Source organism: Notothenia coriiceps, unplaced genomic scaffold, assembly GCF_000735185.1.
Source record: "Notothenia coriiceps isolate Sejong01 unplaced genomic scaffold, NC01 NC01_scaffold00037246, whole genome shotgun sequence".
NCBI lineage: Eukaryota > Metazoa > Chordata > Actinopteri > Perciformes > Nototheniidae > Notothenia > Notothenia coriiceps.
In genome coordinates this window covers 27496231-27516230 of record NW_011369947.1, presented here as the reverse complement: position 1 = coordinate 27516230, position 20000 = coordinate 27496231, and the positions used below count along the sequence as shown (strand labels likewise).

The window sequence follows — 20000 nt, the reverse complement described above, 5'->3', positions numbered from 1 at the left end:
ACTTAGGCAACACTTAACATGATGAGTCATGTTGCAGGGTCGTCCTCTCACAGAGCTGCTGTTAGCGGGCAGGCCCTCAGAGGGATCAGGTTGCAGCAAAGCCACCAGGCTCCAGGCAATTAGAGGACAAAGCGCCTCTTTCTATAATGGATGCTCAAAACTCTTGGCTGTGCATGGATGACAACTGATCCTCTTTTATCCACCTCTGCTCAATAAGACCAAGATTACAGCTGGGCTTTATGGAAAAGGCGGAAATTAAAAACAGTTGGGAACATAACCATGTGGGTTGGGGGATCTAATTCTCTTCCGGTGTCAGGGGAGATAGAAACACAATTCAGACGTTCTGAAGGAGCTTTTTGCTGTGCAGCAGAGGTGGATGATGTGGGAAAAGTGGTTACATAATAACGATAGCAGTGTACTTAGAAAATAAAAACAGACACATTCATTCTTGGGAAAAACATGTAATGATAATAATCCACAAGAAAACTGTAGTGTGAAGTTACAAATAAAAAAAATTAGGGTTCTTAATCAGTTCACTACAAAAATATATTCTAGGCTGATGCTAAATACCCAGCAATCTGAGACACAGTACCAAAATATTTCCTTGTGATCTAAATAGCAGCCAACCCCAGTTACAACAGGCCCACAGGTACAGACTGAGTCACATACATACTGTATATATTAAAACATTTCACTAACATAGCTTACAATTAGATTCCTAAATTACATTATTCATTTCTGGCATAAAAAATTGTTTACATAAAAATAATTAAAAACCAAACCCCAAAGAAAGCTGTTCCCCCCAAAAAGCTACAGCACTGTGGGCTCCGCACGGTGGACAAGTACCTACGGCCGGTTAGAAAGGACAGAGTGGACGGGACGGGGGACGGGGCCGGGGGACGGAGACGCTTACAGTCTGTAAGGATGTGACTCATTCATGACTGAGAAACTAAAATAAAACAGCAGTGCGGCTCAATGTACAAAAAACATTTCTTTTTTCCAGGGACAAAACATTTCCCTCTGATTAGCATTGAAGCCCATTTTTACCACAACAAAAAGAGGTTGTAAGGGGGAGTTTAACATGTGTGGATTCATAAAGAAACAGTTGATTCCAAATTAGAATGAGATTTACTAAAAGAAGTATTTAAAATGTATCAAATACTTCAACATGAAGATATTACTTTTAAAATGAACTCATTGTTGAACTGACTCTAAAATATGACAGCATCCAGATTTATGACTTCATATACAAATATTTTGAGAAAAACAATTCCTCAATATCATAATTTATCATAGTATCTCGTAATATTGACTTGTAAAGTGTTTTTTAATTAATTGTCATGCCTAACGTATCATCTTTATCTGTATTCTCAGATAAATGGGCTTCCACAGTATAAAACTGAAGCTTCTTCAAATAAAAAAAAATCAGGCACAAATCACATAAAACTTGAGCTGTAAAATGAATCAGCATTATTCAGATCCTCCCCCACACTCCTTCCAGCTGTGTGTGCTGAGGGTGGATGGAGGCCGGTGAGACTGCAGCTGATTGGCTGAAGAGAAGGCTGCTGGTGACAGGCTTTAGAGGAAGTGGCTGTGGTCAAAGTCAAAAAGTCACAAAGCTTCAACATCTATGGCAGGCTGGAGGTGGTGGCGTTGATCTTGATGTGATGGTGGCGTTGGTCACATGTCAGGAATGTGCTCCATGTGGCTTTGGGTTGTGACCGTGCTGTGAACCGGGGTTACAGCGGGGTCTTTAGGCACAGGCGGTGTCCCCTCCTCCACCCTGTCTGCACCGTGAGTCAGCTCCACTGCCAAAGCTCTCCACCAGGGGCCGTGGAGGAGCTGCTAGGGGGGCGGTCAGTCACTGGGCCAGGGGTCAGGGGTCAGTAGTGGTTGTGTCAGCCGAGGAGGACTGCAGTCTGCTTCATACACATCAAGTCAGTTCACTGTGGACACAAACACACCATGGTGACTCAAACATGGCCGCTGAGTGTGAGCACCACAGGTAAAGAGTTCTCTGCTTCAGGCTCACCTCAGCTGTTGGAGACGTCTTTAAGCTACAGCACTCTTCACATTATTCTCCAGGATCGACCTGTAGCAAACACACCATAGAACCCATCAACACCGCTGTTCCATAGTTACTTTAGTTTGACCTAAACTGATCATTCCTTTTACAAATTATATTCCTCATTCATGTAAATTACAAATGTACAACCATGAAAATATGTGTTGCATAATTTTAACTAGGCGTTCAAAAAGTGCCTAATAAGGCGCACAAACATGTCATTATTCAAGCCAAGAGTCTGTACTTAACCATGTACAGTATTTGTAACCCTTACATGACTGCAATCACGTGACCATCACTTAATGCTAGAAAACTATCACTATTCATTAGTAGACCATAAAAGGTTGTTTTGCTGGCAAATGTGTCTGCTTGATACCTTTAAAACTGCAATACATGATTTTGCTACGCGGCAGGACAAGCTTTCAAAACCAAATGTACATGCTATAACCTCGAGAGTGTCAATAATAGAGCAACACTTTTTATATTACACAGTAATGTAATGCATTATTATTATATTGATAAGTGCAGCCTTAAACTTAGTTAAAGATTGATAAAAGATAATAGCCCATGTCTCTACTCAAAGTTACATATTTGGGTCATGAGGACAAAGATACAATTAAATACCATGAAAAGAATAAAGGAACATTGCATTATGAGTTTTTACTCATATTTCTGTTGCTAGTATTTCACATTTTACCTTCAGTTTAAATCTCTTTGTGGGATACATTTTTCAAGCTTTGTTTAACGCATGACACAACTTATAATTTATCACTATAATGACAAGCAAATGTCAGTGAAGTCTTTCCCTATATTAAAAACGATTTGCTTTAATACAAATCAGAAATAAGCCATGTCTCACACATACGTTTGGTCTCCTTCTAGTGACTTCTGGATCTCCTCAAGTACTTCTGCAAGACAATAACACACAAGTGTAACTGAGCAGTGTTCTCAACAACACTGTGCACCTGAGGTGAGACCTGTAGCAGCAGCAGACACATTGAGATACAGCTAGCAGCGATCAAAGGGGGTTACAGGAATCATGCGCTGGGATGATGTTTGGTAAACACTGCTGTGGGTGTGTCTGATGACTGGGGAGCCGAAAGCTGAAATACCGGTTAGGAGAGGTGGCACATGGTACGGTTACAGCTCAGTCAGACTTTAAGGGTTCAGATACAGAAGTATACTTCATAAAGTCCTCTGTCTCTCCAGTACTCACTCTCGTCATTCAGCAAAGCATGCTCCATTACACGTTTAGCTGCACTCTCTGGAACACAGGCAGCGGGCAGAACAACGTCAGTACAGTCAGCCACAGACAAGGTGTGTGTGTGTGTGTAAAAACAGACGGACAGCACAAGCACAGAGTTAGACAACATGGAACAACATGAGGACATGTAGTGTTCCCTCAGCCAGAGACACATGCATGGTTCAGAATGATGCTGTTAGGAAGACTGACACTTTACCTGCATCCTCACTGTCCTGTCTGGCATTTCTAGAAGGACAAAGAAGACATCAACTCAATGGTACTAAAAGACATTTGGAGTTTGCAGAGGGAAATATGAATCACAGGAAGTACATACCTATGAGCAGATGAAGCTCCGTCAGGTTGAGGCCTGCGTTGGGTGGAGGAATGAAGAGGAACCTCCACCAGGCTGCGGGGCTCCACCACGCAGCGGGTGGACACAGAGAAGCGCTCAAACTCAGATGGAGAGATCAGGTAGAAGCCTGAGGGACGAAGACAGAACACAGAGTTACAAGAAACAGAGATTCATTGTTCATAAAGATCTTAATGTTTTGAAAGACATTACAGCAAGGAGGCTCTACATTAGTTCCATTCTTCCAGACACTGAACTATGTGCTGACAGAAAGAGCCATCAAACTGACACCATGAACCCGCACAGTGAAACAGAAGTCAAGACAATCGGAGAATTCAGTTTGTAACTGATTACCGTAATTTTCGGACTATAAGGCGCACCTGAATATAAGCCGCAGCAGCGGCATACCACTCTCGGTTCCACTTTTACTTTTGCGCGCTACCTGTCTCACTCTTTTCCGGCCTCCAGCTTTTCCTGCTGGAACCCGCCGCTTAAAGGTGGGGGTCCGCGGACCGGCCATAGAGCCCATAGAGTTAAAGGAGTTGGCCGTTAGCTGTAAAAATCCATAGATTAGCCGCACCGTTATATAAGCCGCAGCGTCGAAAAATAGGGAAAAAGGCGCGGCTTATAGTCCGAAAATTACGGTATATAAGAAACTTATTTAACCAGTTTTACGTCAGTGTGCATTAAAAAAAAACATAACGTAAATACATGTAAATATATTTAATTAAAGCAGCTAAAAAATGATTAGTTTATTTTGCAGTAATGTATGAAAAAAACTAAAAACGTAGCATGCAGTTGGAAAATGCTTTAGAACTAAATTATTTTTAAAAATCAATGGTTGATTATGCTTGTTCACCATTAAATATATAAGCGATAATATTACCCTTTATTTTATAGTTTTTTTTTTTTTGCATCAATAAAATATATGAAATGTGTCTAATTTCTTTATCAGTACTGAAGCAAAGTAAAGACAATTTACGGTGTCTTTACTTTACCGTACGAGCACAACATTATAATGAGTGTATCCAACAAATAAACCGTACCAGTTCTTGCCAGTTTGAAGCCAGCGTGAGTAAACACTGCGGCCTTTAGTTGAATTAGTGAAGGTCCTAAAACATATACGCTTGTGTGCATGTGTTTTGTTTACCCTGGCCATGCTTGGTGAACACACAGGAAGCGATGCCGCTGACGTCCTCCCTCCGGACACAGGGGTAATGGACCTGCATCTTCACGTTGGGCAGGGACACCACGTGGACGTCGCCCTGATTGGTCAGAACCACCAGGCCGCTCTCGCCGTAGTCCTCTGAGCGGCTGCTGCCGAACCAGGACACGCCCACCCGCCGCACTCTGGAGCCGTCCACAGCCGTCAGCTTCAGCTTCATCTTAGCACTCACCTTTGGCAGCGTGAACACCTGCACACGGAAACACCGGCAGATTAACAACTGTCCATGTGGACATTTATTCTCCAGACACCGGAGCACTATTAAAAAGTTTTAAGATGATGTAGTGCTTCCACTATGCAGATTTGATCTAAGATCTCTTTGTGTGACTTCAGTTATCTGTGTGGCAGTGTGTGTGTTTGTATGTGCTATCCTGACCTTGAACTGCTCCTCAGAGATGACCAGCAGGTGGTGTGAGCCCTGCAAGTCAGGTGAGCGGGCGAGGTCGTGGGCCACCTCGAGGGGCTCGGGGAGAGGGGCCCCGTGACCGTCCAGCACCACGATGCCAACCACAGGAGCCCGGTGCATCAGCTGGATCTCCTTAGCTGGAAGAAAAGTACAACTTTACAACCTGAGGACTGAGAGGAGACGGCATTTTTCCCAAACATCAAAGCTGTTGCTCACCCGGCTGTGCAGTGACCGGCTCCTCTGCTCTGTGCTCTACAGGAGGGAGGCGGAGCATGTACGCAAACACACAGCCGCCATTGGTCCCTGCCCATAGGGAGGGAGTGTTGTGTGAGCCTAGAAGAAAATGCGGAGACAAGTGAGAGGTGCAGTGCAGTACATGTAATTGTAGTTGATGTATAGGTGGTGTCACTCACTGTCTGAGAGGAAGGTGTCCGCGAAGTAGATGGTCCGTACGAGGCCGGTGAACGAGTCGTCTGAGGAGCGGGCCTCGATCTTCCTCTGGACAGGAGCCAGCTCCATCTCTGCCAGTTCAGCCTCCAGACGGGCGTTAGCCTCCTGGAGCTGCTCAGAGAGGAGACAGAGAGAAGGGAAGATTTGAGGGGGCGAGTCCTGCTTCTGTTGGCTAACAGCGATCAGAGCAGCGGAGCGTTAGCTACCTTGTTAGAGTTGGTGACGTGATGTTTCCTTAGCGACACTCTGCTGCGTCTGATTCTCCTGAAGGACTGTCGGAGGGATTTCTTTATGCTCTTCACCCGGGACAGAGGACCCTCCATGGCCAGCTGGTCACTGGGATTCAGGGTGCACCTACAATAAGACAATACTGAGTTAGCACATAAATGTTGATGAACACATTTCTTTTATAATTTGTGGGGCTTTCAAGTGCATGGCAGAAAGCACTTGAAGCCTCAATACACCCCCACATCGATGCTTTCTTGAGCGAGAAAGAAAAACCCTGTACCAATTATTTAGTGGGTATATCTCCATCTGCTCCAACCATCTTATGTAGATGCTGCATTTGTCTTCACAGTTTGAATCCCTTTGTGTCCCTCCAAAGCAAACACTCACGTACAAAATGATGATTCATAAGTTAAAATAATGATGTATCAACACACTGGTAGCTCTGCCCGTCAAATGTCAAACAGCAGAAAAACTGAGTAAAGACTCAGAGCATAAAGGTGTGCAATAAAGAAAGAATGCACGTATTTATGTCAATATATGAAGCGTTATTCATCTGTCTTGCTTCTAAGGAGAGCCATATGTTGACCAAGTGTAATCCAAGTCCTTTGGCATGTGATAAAACATGATATGCAGCTCCTGAAAACAGAGAATTCCTAAAGGGTGTAAACCTAATCATAAATCCATCTTTAGATCTCCTTCTGTGCATCTCCTTACTTAATGAGTACGTTGTTCTTCTGTTGGTAATCGTATAGGCCAAAGCCGTGGCTGGTTCCAAAAGCTACCAGCTTCCACTCCGAGTGCAGGGTGAGGGCGGTGACCACAGCAGGGGGCTGACACTGCACCAGAGCAAAGGGCTGGAAGCCTGGAGGAAACAGAACAGGCTCCTCCCGCACATCCAGCTGAGTGTGGCCCTAAAGCACAACAACAAACACACATGGGAAAATGTAACAAGGGATGTAACAGGAGAGAAATGCAGTGTTCCAAGCACCGCAAGGTGTTACAGCTCTCAGGGAGTGCTGGTTAAAGCATTACATCGGTATGGTAAGAAGCAATGTATTGGTTTTGGCAGTACACTGAAATATACCTTCCAGCGGAAGCCCTCCTGGCCCTGCAGCAGGTCCACAACTTTAGCCTCCACCGTCTGCTCCGCTGCCTCGTCATTCAGCTCCAGCATCAGGATCTGGACACAGACACAGTGGAATACAAGAGATGAAGCACAATACACACTCCTTCAAAACTCATATCCAAACAAGGTGTCTGAAAGAAAGAAAAAAACTCACATTCTGGCAGCTACATCCTCACCCTATAATCCCGCCTTACATGTTTGTGCATTGTGTAGATGTTAAGGGTTAGAAATGTGTACAATAAACAGCAAGCTATGCAATCATAGCAAGTGTACCTGACTGACCGCTCCTTTTTTTAAACCCCAAACAGAAGTGCACATGAGGAACCATCAAGTTCCCTCTTGATACTTCATCAAATGCTATTATAATGTTCATAAATGTTCTTCTTTGTTCCTTTTAGAGACATCTTAAATATGTATTGATGGTAAAGGAATTATCCTTCAAATAAAAAAGGAGGGAAATCATCACTGAAAGCCCCCTCCATTAGAAATGTCCGTGTCATAGAGTCAGTCATTACGAAGGTTCACAGCACAATGTGTAATGTCCCCTCAATGTAAAGAGCCCTTCACAGCTGGGAGCATGAGTTCATGCAGAGTGACGCTGAAGGGGAGGAAGAGCTACAGTAGTGGGGAAGAGAGTGTTCATAATTGACTTGATGCTCAGCAGTGATCTCACCTGTCCCGCAGTGCCAGCCACAGTCAGATAACCACTGTATTTACAAAGATGGATCTTCTGCACGCCGAGCCTCGGGTCATCGCTGTACGGGTCAAAACAGCCAACCTGGACAAAAGAGAAACATTAGAAGTAAGACAGTAGCTTGTACTGGTCTAAAAGAAAAGGAGGCAGCACAAGCAGAGATATCCTGACTTTAAGACTTAAGCACGAGTCAAGCTAATCTCTGCAAGCTATTCTGGATCCTTCATTTCCCATGACGCGATTCTAATGAATAATAAACACCTGCACATTAGCACCTACGTTTCAAGTATGTTACTCATTGTTTTAAATGTAAAATACGATTTATAGACAGACAATAAAGAGTGGCACATTTAGTAGCCAGTTGCTTTTACATTGCAATGTGATTGGGACAGTGCATTGACAATATCATTCTTTATCTGAAATGGTAGATTGAGAGAACAACACTACATTGCACTTTTAATTGCAACTTTGCCTTGTGTTGAAAAGTGCTATATAAATAAACTTGCCTTGCCTTACATTACATGTCACTTGTTAGTCTCTTTTATCCAAAGCGACTTACATACTCAGTACTGTGGGCAATCCCGACGGGAGCAACTTGGGGTGAAGTGTCTCAGGGACACAACGACATGCTGACTGCAGTGGGGTTTGAACCTGTGCCACCCTGATCCGAACACCAACGCACTAATCCACTGCACCACACACCTCCCAATAATATCCATATATAAAATTGTGCTTGAAAGCTCCAGGGAAGTTATTTTAAGAAGACACTTTTTAATCAAACCATTTTAAGTTTTGTGTAAGGTTGCCACATTGCATTTTAAAGTGTATCCACAGACAAAGTGAACTTTTTTTCTGGTTGTATAATGGATACACACACACACCTTTCTGAAGGGTGGCCACTCTCCCTCAGTGCCCTGGTTCATGTTGTCATTGGGGTCAGCGTCTGTGTGGAACACTCCGGCGCTGCTTAACTTATACATAGGGTACAGACAGACACCTGATGCATCCCAGAAACGAACCGTCCCATCCTCGTGCCTGCACACACAGATAAGACGATATAGTTACATCTGTGACAGGAACGTTGCAGAGTTATTTCTTCCAGAGTGCAGCACTGACCCTGTGAGCAGCAGGTCTCTCTGTGGGGGGTCGGGGGCCAGATTCTGGCCTCCTGTGATTGGCCACGGCTGCATGGAGAGGGGAAATGAAAGTTTAACAATAATACCAACTTAATGCCACCTGTTCACCCACAAGTGAAGGAATGTGTCCATATTCACGATACAACATACTGAATATATTAAACCGCTTTAGAGTTTGAGGAGAGTCACATCAGGTTTAGTTTCTGGGGGATTGTTACATGCATGTGTCTCTGAGCAGAGCAACATTCATATAGCTGTGGGGCTGTAGGGTTATCATTGTTCTTTCTACAAGATTTGTTTCTATTTCGTTTGAAAAATCAAAAATGAGGTTCCTTGTGATTAGAAGGCGTACCTTTTTAGAGTAGTGTGTGCTCTGCAGGTCTCCCACAGCGAGGACCCTCTCCCACAGTTTGAGGGGGATGGCGGAGACGTGGTGGGAGCAGGTGATGGCTGAGCTGTGGAGGGGCACCAGGTACGGGGTCTGGATGACCGGCCAGCCCTCCGTCAGCAGGTCGATCACTACCAGCTCCTCCTCCACCAGCACCACCAGTGCACTGGGGTCTCCTGCAGGGGGCAGTGATGGCAGTTAGATACCAGGACACTGTACACTAGACTTTTCTCTACAGTGCTGTGACACTATCTGAACACTTTCTGGGGTTGTAAACACCTCTTGCAAAAACTGAAACAAAAACCCACTTTTGAATGACTTAGAATACTTCTGTGTTAACATTAAGCAATGTAAAGCTGGTTGCCTGGTCCATGTGTAATCAGAGCTGACAGGTCTTTACGCTGCTAACCGCCTCAAAAGGTTTATAGTGCAAGCTCACATTTGTATTAGTATTTGTATCCTCAGTATTTGTACCTGTTACCAGGTAAGTGGGAGAAATCAGAGTGAGGGGGGGTCACAGCGCCTGATTAGTAGTATACATTATAATAGTTATATTTTGTATGATTCTTCTTTCTGTCTCTTTGTATGCACCACTTACACCAGGGCAAGTTCCTTGGTAATAAAACAGATTCTGATTTTGATTGATTGAATTATGAACAATGTGGTTTGTTTGAGGGGTTTCTTCCACAAAAAAATGTTAGGGACAGGGTTCTAACTGATATGTTGAAAAAAGTTAAATAAATCGGATTCTGTTGTACAGAAGCAGGAGGTTCATTTTCCCGTTTGCCACACGTCAGTTGCTGGTGTTGTGTGTTGCCTGCCTGTGTGCTGCGGCCCGTCTCTGATGGCGAAGAAGTCGATGATCCTGGAGGTGAAGTCCAGAGCCACGTGTGTTTTGCCGTGGATCACTGTGATGCAGTGTCTGTCCCCGTAGCTGGCCCTGGGCATACCCCCGCTGAAGAGGAGGAACGGAGGCCTGCACACACACACACACACACACACACACACGCAAACACTTGCATATCAAGTTCAAGTTCAGGCTAGTATGCACAGAGATTAATATGTAACAACGTAACACATCTGGGAAATGGAGTTAAACATAGTGAGGATGTTAGAACCACTTTCACTGAGGGAGGGCTACACATGTCACACATACATCTCTCTGGTGTATAAAGTCAACTCACCCTTCTTCTGTAGGCAGCTGAATTATTTTTGAAATGGCCTTGCATGGGAAGTGTCCTGCAGTGATAAATACAAGCCAACATTAGCTTCCAGAAAAACACATTACAGTAAAGAGAACGCTACAAAGAACACGTCTTTATCCTCACCATAGGGAATGTCTGACTTCTCCTCCTCCTCGTTCACGTCCACGCCACTCACCATCCACCGACAGTAACTTCCATCACTGTGTGAACTGAGAAGGTAGTCCCCATCCTCTGTCCACCACACACTCTCCAGTTGCTATAGAAAATACACAAGACAAATACCAACATTAAGCATGCTGGTTAGAACTCTGGGTAATACACAGCGTCACACTGAGCTGCAGGTACCTGTGTTGCGGGGATGTGCTGGACGGCACTCTGTTTCTCCAGATCCCAGATGACCATGAGACCTCGTCCGTAGCCAATAACAACCTGGTTTGGGTTGACCGGGTTCTCCTGTAAGGCCTCTACGTGTTCTAGATTCCTGCGGCCGAAGTAGTCGTCCGGTACACTGGAGGAGGTCAAAGCAAGAGGACAATAAGTGAGAGGAAGGACATGACGAGAAGAAGGCCTCATTACAGATCTGAGGGACTGAAGGTCAGTGCACACAGAGGTGGATTGTCTAATGTGTATGTAGCAGAGTTTAAGTCTGAACAATCAATACACATTTACGCAGTTTATGTTTCCATTTGAAATTCAGTAAACTGCTGTGCACTTCCATAGGAAAAAGAAAAGGAATATATGAAAAGGCAAAATACAGAGTATTAAACTTGTGTTTTACAAGTCAGACTGTGTAAAGTCAGGGAGTGAGCATTGTATAAACATGCTGTTAAAAAGGTACCCACACATCTGATGGTTGACTTGTATCTGCAGCAGTTTGTCTTGTTCACTAGTTCATCTCAACATGTGCAAGCTGCCAGAAAGACTTCAAAAAAGGACCCAGACTCACTGGGCTCCATTTCAACAAGCTAAGAGCCAGACCATTCTTTCCAATGGAGAGAGCTGCTCTGTGAGCCACAACATACCTAACTCTACAGCAGCTCTTTAAGCCTAAGAGATGTAGGAGCCCAGCAGCAGCCATAGAAATAAATATATAAATATATGCCACACTTAACTTATTAGTGCGCACAGGATATATAATTCGTTACCTCAATTGAATTCAACTGTTTCCAGCTTTTCATTATTTGTCGCTCAGGATAATTGTATATAAGTCGAGAGTTGGCACAGCACACCCAGCTGCAGCCTCAGAGTGATTTCAGGCACGGACACCATTACACCCAGTAAATACCACGAAACAGGAAGGGTTAGGTTTTTTTGGGGAAATGCGTATATTTGATTAATTAATTATTCTTCTGAACAGGCAGGTCATCACTTATAGCTTCTCGTTCAGGTATTGTTCCCTCATGACTGTCTATTCTTGACAGTATTTTTCATAAACACCAACAGTTTCAGAATCCTGTAGAGAATTTTCTTCAAAAGAAACTTAGTTGTCTGGGGCTTTGTACAAACAATATCCATCACTTCACATTGTTCATCACAGCAACACAACTACCTGTATAATGATACATAATATGGAGATGCAGGCAACATTTGGCCAGCCTTGTTTAAAGGTCCCATGTCATGCTTTTCCGGTTATTACCCGTCCCCTTGTGTGTTATGTAGCTTTGTATGCATGTAAACGGTCTGAAGAGTCACAAACCCTCAAAGTACACCCTGTAGCGAGTAAAACTCTAACACAGAAAAGACCTGTCTATGCTGCCCCAGAACGCCTCGTTGGACATTTCTCTTTTTCTTCCTGGGTACAGCGACGTGACCATGCCCATTGGTCCAAATTAATGGACCAATCCGTGGAGCTCCTCACACACACACTCTCTCTCTCTCAGCGGTGAAACTGTGGCGCGCATACACTGTAGGTGCGCCGCGTTTGGGGGTGCGGGTGCTAGTAGAGCCTCGCAGATGGGCAGCCCCCTCAGCTCAATATAAATCTATTCTAGTAGACCTCAACAATGGAATCATGATCAGTAGAAATGGCCAAGACATGAGACCTTTAAAAGGAAAGATTACGCATGCATTCGTAACCACAGTTAAATCAATCTGGTTATACACTTATCCGGTATGCACAAATTAATCAAAATGGGGTCAGATTGAAGATATGAAGTATAGTAAATGATGGTCTTGATTTAATAGATTTCTTCTCTGATGTGTTAAGGGGCCAATTGACAAAACGTAACATTTGGTTTATATTGTGCTTTTATGGAACATAATAATTTAACCAACACTCCTCTGCCAAGAGTGTTTCTTTTCTAACTGACACAGTTTTGCAGATTAAATGGTGAGCAGAATCTTCCAGCTCCATTTCAAATGTAAGCCGATATTTTGTTGGCTAGACAAAGTTTTGAGTGAGATCATCAACACATCGATAATGGATGCTATAAATGCTGTTGGACTGGGGGGCGGTTACACAGAAATCTCCCTTCCCTTATTAGAAACATATCTAATCTTTATGATAATGTGTGATAAAGGCTGGACATGATGTGCAGTGCATTGTGGGTGCTGACCTGCTGGCGACCTGGTCCAGACTGATGTTCCTCTCCTCCAGCTCTCTGAAGCCGGGCACCTCCACTATGAACACGTGTCCTCCCTCTGTGCCCAGCAGCAGCAGCTCTCCAGAGGAGTGAGCCAGCACTGCCGTCACTCTGGTCACACTGGGGGGGGCACTGAGGAGGAGGAGGAGGAGGAGGAGGAGGAGGAGTAGGAGGAGAGGGGTCACTTTAATGAATCAAGGACAGCTGCAGTTTGTATAATGCAGAGTTGTAGCCAACCATTATTTTCATTATACAGCATATCAATCTGCAGAATATTCTATGGGTTGGTTTATCAAATCTCAGAGAAGTAGAAAGTAGAGCCATTTATAACCTCCCCCAGCCTGAGGTGAGAAGTAGTATTCATATAGCTTGTTTGAGAAAGAAAGAAAATGCATAACATCGGATTGATATTTATTATTAAAACTGTTGAATCACCTAATTGTTAAATAATATAGAATGTATCATTTGGGGAGCTGTGCAGTTAGTATGCCTTTTTTAACAAATCATTTCAAGAGTTTAAAATCTCCATGAACTAAATCAATGATTAAATAAACTGATAACAACTCTTAATATACAGTGTTTGCTACTGTAGCCATGTTGATCCAGTCTGGTGGCTTGTGTTTTTCAGCCAGCTTCACTATGACACGTACCTGTAGTGGAATGGATTGGGAAAGTGTGTGTGTGTGTGTGCGTGTGTGTGCGTGCGTGCGTGCGTGCGTGCGTGTGTTACCCAGGAGGTCCAGTGAGAGTGAAGCGTCCTATCTCCAGGAGTTCAGAGAGTCCTGTATGAGCTTTCAACGTCCACATGTGCAGACTGTTGTCATCCAGCAGCGTCACCAGTTCAACCTGCACACAAGCAGCTATCAATCAATACTGCCTGAAAAACTGTAAAAGGCATTTTTACTAAAGGTTAGCAATGAATTCAGGAAGGCAATACAGAGTACGCTTTAATATCTGGTTATTTAGCACACTTTTGTTTACAAGCACAATATTCAACACACATCTTACTTATATAGGGCAGCCCAATAAAGCAGCATACTAAAAGAGATGAGCATGCATAGTATAACTATATCATAATATACAACTCTTCAAAATGTGTTCTTTGGTTTACCTGGTGGGGCAGGAAGTGCACCTGTGTGACAGCAGCGTTCTCATCATGCAGACCCATGAACTCTACACCTGGAGCTCCATACCTGAGCACTGGTTAAGGACACACTGCATATATGATGGACTCAGTGCTATAGGTGCTACAGTGACAACGGGAAGTTATAAACAGAGCACTGGCTTCACAGAGCATTCAAATGGTGATCCTGGATAACTGCTGCTGATGACGTCAAGTGATTTACAGCAAGGTGAAATATACACAATATGAATCCACTGCATAAGAAGAAGAACCTGAAGAGGGGAGAAACAGAATAAGTCATATACAGTTTTAACAACTAAGGCTGAATAGTGAGCCTTTCTGGATAAGGTTGGTATTCTCAATCATATAGGTTTTAATAACACTTTCCCAGTGTCTCTCACCTGCTACTATGGCATTGTCCTGCTAGCTACCCACACAGTAAAGTGCTTTTTCATATGATAGGCGGGGTAAGGTTGATTGGATACAATTAAGTAACCTCCGAGTTAAAGATGAGTCATTTAAAAATATTTGTACATTTTACAGGAATATAAAAAAAAAAGAGGAGATTTTGTTGACCGTCTTTGGGAAAAAAAAGACCAATACTAACAGCTGAGTCATTGTTTATCTGACACTGACCTCAGTGTGGAGATCCCTCCCTGTGGAGGCATCACATCATCAAATGATTTGTGTCCTTCATGAGGACCTTCAACAGGAGCTGCTCTGTTCTCCGGCTCAGTGTGAAGCACCCAGCACTTTCAGAAATGTCATTCAAACATTTCCCTTTATCTGTGCCCACAATCTGCTGTATTGTGTGAATGGATGATCATTATGAGAGGAGGTCACGTGGTTATCCAAACCAGTGTGTGTCTCTGTGTGAATGGGAGAGTGTACCGAGTGGCCCCGCTGCACTGTCAGTGAGCTGAACTGTGTGAGAGGCTACACAGACGCCACAGTGTGAGTGGCAGGCGCATTGAGCAACAGCGTGGGAAAATGAAACACCTGAAGCAGGTACAACCGCAGACATGGATTCTGCCTCAAGTTCAAACATGACGCTCACATTATTCCCTCACAGTATTTACACTCAGGCAGTGGAGGATACAGTTTGATGGCCCCGGAGCGGGTACCTATGGCCAGCAGCTGCAGGGAGGGACTGTAGCCCAGAGCGCTGGGCTGGTGGGGGAATCCATGCTCCACCGTCTGAGGGGAGAGAGGGGACACACAGGGGGGGTGAGTCTGAGCGGTGACAGCAGAGACAATGTCAGGCAGGATAGAGAGGGAAGATAACAGCATGTGGACAAGAAATAGGAAGGATAACAGAAACATGAACCCTGCTGTCACTTCCTCTGACAGGACGGTGAAATGCACAGTATTGTTCAGGTGATGCAGCTGTGCTCCACTTCCCCTTTAGTTAACGTGTTGAATAATCAAGCAGGAGGAAAATAATTCATCTTAACACCACAATCAGTAAATTTTGGAACATTAATCATGCTTTGTGGAAACCAGCATTAATCACCAAAATGTATTGCAACTTGCACTGTTTTAGAATAGAAGAATTGGGAGGGATGAAACCCTCTTTAAATGGTCACACATGCAGAGCACACAGCAACATTTGCTCTCTGCTTTTAACCCATCCTACCACCAGGAGTCTACCGGTACCTTGGGCACCACGGCAGGACAGGAGGTGAACTGGGACCTCTCCATGTAGCAGTCCACACGTGTTCGGGGACTTGAACCGGCGACCCTCCAGGTCCCATTCCAAGCCCCTACTGACTGAGCCACTGCAACTAATAATAATAATAATAATAATAATAATTCCTTATATTTATTATAGCGCTTTTTCCATGACCCAAAGCGCTTTACAGATACACATTACAAATACATATCAGACATACATGTAACGGTCATGTACTGTGGACAATACCCACAGGAGCAAATTCAGGTGAAGTGTCTTGCCCAAGGACACAACGGCTTTAGACGCAGCGGCGGGTTTCGCCCCCTTGCACAGCCCACTGCGCCACACCGTCCATCTTCACACCTCAAAGTCATCGAGGCGCTTTACAAGTACACATTAATATCATACATGTACTGTGGACAATACCCACAGGAGCAAATTCGGGTGAAGTGCCTTGCCCAGGGACACAACGGCCTGACGCAGTGGCGGCGGAAGTGGGTTTCGAACTGGAGTTTCCCAACGCCCCGTTGATCTGATGATCAAACACACAGCCCACTGCGCCACTCAGGCCCATATATACCGCGCATTTGACAATAAAACCTTTGAATCTTGACTCTCTTAAATTTGACAGTTAGCGATAAATGACTGAAGACAAACTGTTAATGCCCTGTTGATGTATACATTAAATTGATCCAGCAGTCTTGATTCATAACAAACTTTCATGGCACTACAACGATGCCATATATACGACCATTAAAAACACATTTATAGAACTTATTACTAAATGATCATTAATTCCTCACCTGTACCTAGAGCAGTGATTTTGCTGCAATCATAAGTAAAGTCTGATAGGTAATCAATGATTTAGCTTAAAGCACTACAATTCAAACTTTACAACATGCCTCACAGTGAAGGCTACAATTGAAAATAACACGCTGAAAAATAAATAATGGCATCAGTGCATAAAAAAGTGTACAAAAGTTAAGAACCCAAATAAAATTCAAAAATAGATTTCTGACAGGCAAAGCAATCCTTTAACAACTAGTGAATTTAGCTTACATTTAAAATAAGAATTCATCTTTTTAACCTCCCCAACTTTTAATATTGCCCTTTAAGTGCATATAATGCATCCTTTATATTTCTGGCCGCTGATGTTAGTGGCAGTGTGTAACTCGCCTTTTGTGTGTGCCGAGAGGATGCATAGGATGAACTGAATGGTTTATATTAAGCTTGTTTTTTCTCATGTTTTCCTCACTCAGAAAGGAAAAATGTGCTCATGTAACCGTATTCTCTCACTCATTTATTTAACAGGCCAAAGTATGTGTGTAGTTGTGAACAAGCTATATGTAGACACACATACATAAAAGATAAAGCTTTGCACAATGTAGCAGCAATCACAGAGAAACAGCTCAGGAAAAAGTATGCCAACATCAGGAAGCAGTTGTGCTTCTTTAAGTACAGTTCACTTGCCTTGTTAAACTGGAAGAGTTCCTGTTTGAGCCGGTCTCTCTGGGACTCCTGGCCGTGTCTCCTGAACCTCTTCATCCTGGAGCCTGGGGGCCCACTGAAGCTCGCTGCAGGGAGGACACAGAGGGGAAGGATTGTAAGAATGTTGGTCTCAGCAGGCACTGGTCTGCATTTTTTTGAGTTGTACTTTTCAAAAGCCATAAATAGCTGTTCGCAAGATGGTTGATTGAGAGTTCACATGTCAATCTGATTCTGATGTGATCAATTAATTTCTCCCTTGGCACACAGATTTGAATGAGCAGTATGGGAGAACATTGATACTTTATTTCATCTGGTGTGAAGTAGGGGGGGGGGTCTCTGTCTCTCTCTCTTTCTCACGCCGTTGCAGCGCTCACTACAACAACGGGGGACTGCGTCGGGTCGATGATCGTGTTGCTTTTAATCATATAGCCAGGTTAAATTAAATAACGACTTCTCCAACCTTGTACTTTTCTCCAGAGTGCCGTGGTTCATTTAAGCAATAGCTCACGACGATATGCTCAGTATATTACAGCTAAGGGGCGTGGTACAACATTAATAATGTTTATTAATGTGTTTCAGCGGCATTTACCAACCTTTATTTGTGTAATCCTCCCTCAGGGACTTATTACGGTGTGAACACAATTTACTAGGAAAGTTCCGGGACTAAAGAGTTCGGCGGGACTAAGTACTGGGAACTAAAACACGGCAAAGTACTTGGTGTGAAAGCGGCTATTGGACTGTGATGATAAAGAATTCACCATTCAAGTCAGTATTCACCCAGATGCTGAGGCTGCCATACCAGGGGAAGCTGCTCATCAGGAGTGATAAACACTCACACACACTAAGTTTGCCATCAGGAGCAATGTGGGATTCAGGTTTCTTGCCCAGGATACTTGTGAGCCACAGCCTCCCCGCCCCCTCAAGTGTTGTGTTTGAAGCCCAATTGGGACAGTCCTATCACACCAAGAGTCAGAGGAAAGTGTGACCACAGCTTAGATAGGGTTCAGCCATGCATCAAATATACCATATATTCAAATATAATTTTACGTGTGATATGACCATACCTCTATTAAGAGATATTCCTTGCACATTTTTTGTCATTGATTCATGCATTAAAAGTTGACTATTTAAAAAGCAGGAGACTAATGTGAGAAGACAAGTGTTTTAAGCCAGTGACAGAACAAATAATCTCACACACTGTAGTTGCATATCGCCTTTTATAATATTTGTATCCACATTCAAAGAAGAGAGTACGAAAAACAAGCTGATTCAACAGTGATCAGCCGTCAGTGGGCTTTAACAGCTGTACAGAGTTGTGACAGGGTGTCTGCAGACATGTGCACTGTGCTGATAAATGCGATTAACTCACCTCTCAGATCAATGCAAATTACTTATCCAAAAAACTTGTCCGCAAACCTGACCAGGGTCTACAGGTCGCTCACTATCACAGGGTCTCCTGGTATAGGATCTCAGTTAGTCACATGACCAAGGTGACACTAGGCCAGCAACATCAATATACAGAAACAAGTGGAACTCCAAAACCTATACAACCGGGCCATACCCCGCCAGCCGATTCAGTCATCATTAAAGACATAATAAAAACTGTTGTTATTCTTAGATCAAATATTGAGAAACATAAATACTGTATTATATATATCGCAGCATAGCCTAACAATATAGTAGATATTATGTTTAAGACAAATGATCCTGCACTAAGCTTAGAATCTATGGAGCCTCAGGTAGATGAAATCTGAAGATGAGACAGGAATTCAGAATTCTTATCAGAATTCTCTGAGTTTTTATCAGCTTTGGTACTTAAAACAGATAAAGTCATTATCGTAGGGGACTTTAATATTCATGTTGACGATGATAAAAATAGCCTTACTGTTGCATTTAACTCTATATTAGATTCTGTTGGTTTCTGTCAGAGTGTAAATAAACCAACCCACTGCTATAATCACACTCTTGACCTTGTTCTGACTTATGGTATTGAAATTGAACAACTATTAGTCGAACCGCATAATCCTGCTTTATCCGACCATTTCTTAGTAACTTTTGAAGTACTGTTACTAGACTACAAAGCATTAGCCAAAAGCTCCTGCAGCAGAAACCTATCTGTTAGTGCTATAGCCAAATTTAAGGAAGAGATTCCACCAATACTTAACTCGATAGCATGTCTGCATGTAAGGGAGGAAACTTATACAAAATGTACACCACCCCAAATTGATCATGTTGAAAAGCTTACAAACTTACTTAATTTTCACCGCAGCCAGTCTGCAGCTAAAGAGAATACGGTCGGTGTGTAACGTGCCCCACGTCTTATCGAAAGGGGGGGTGAAACGGAAAAAAACCAGATATACTATATACACAGAAATTTACTGCTACCTAGCTAAAAAAGTAGACCACAAAAGAGATAGCACACTCGAGGTATGCAAGATGAGGCAATATGTCACAACAAAATGTAGACGACTACGTGCCTCGACTACTGCAGGCAGTTCCTGCTCCAATTAAAAAAAAGAGAGTTGAAACACACCTTTTTACGGCCCCCTATACCCCGGAAACCCTATTTATACGCCGGAAAATTTTTGACGGCGGTAAACGACTTAATACGGCCGATTTA

General features: G+C 43.5%; 1 protein-coding gene across 2 annotated transcripts; it reads right to left on the bottom strand.

The window, feature by feature from the left end:
• Positions 1–438: 438 nt before the first annotated feature.
• llgl2 (LLGL scribble cell polarity complex component 2) lies at positions 439–17490 on the bottom strand. 2 transcript variants are annotated; one of them, XM_010795403.1, is made up of 26 exons: positions 17363–17490; positions 15320–15417; positions 14209–14290; positions 13828–13943; positions 13071–13229; positions 10861–11023; positions 10639–10771; positions 10495–10549; positions 10132–10286; positions 9275–9486; positions 8903–8970; positions 8668–8821; positions 7766–7870; positions 7051–7146; positions 6681–6877; positions 5945–6092; positions 5702–5849; positions 5505–5621; positions 5259–5425; positions 4808–5072; positions 3643–3787; positions 3526–3554; positions 3282–3329; positions 2931–2973; positions 2033–2092; positions 439–1946 (listed from the first exon to the last, which is right to left on the bottom strand). In XM_010795403.1, the coding sequence occupies exons 1-25, from the start codon at positions 17435–17437 to the stop codon at positions 2053–2055; spliced, it is 3018 nt and encodes a 1005-aa protein (XP_010793705.1). In that variant the 5' UTR covers positions 17438–17490; the 3' UTR covers positions 439–1946; positions 2033–2052. The 2 variants fall into 2 exon arrangements, with proteins under 2 accessions (XP_010793705.1, XP_010793706.1); XM_010795404.1 differs by lacking the exon at positions 3282–3329.
• Positions 17491–20000: the final 2510 nt, after the last annotated feature.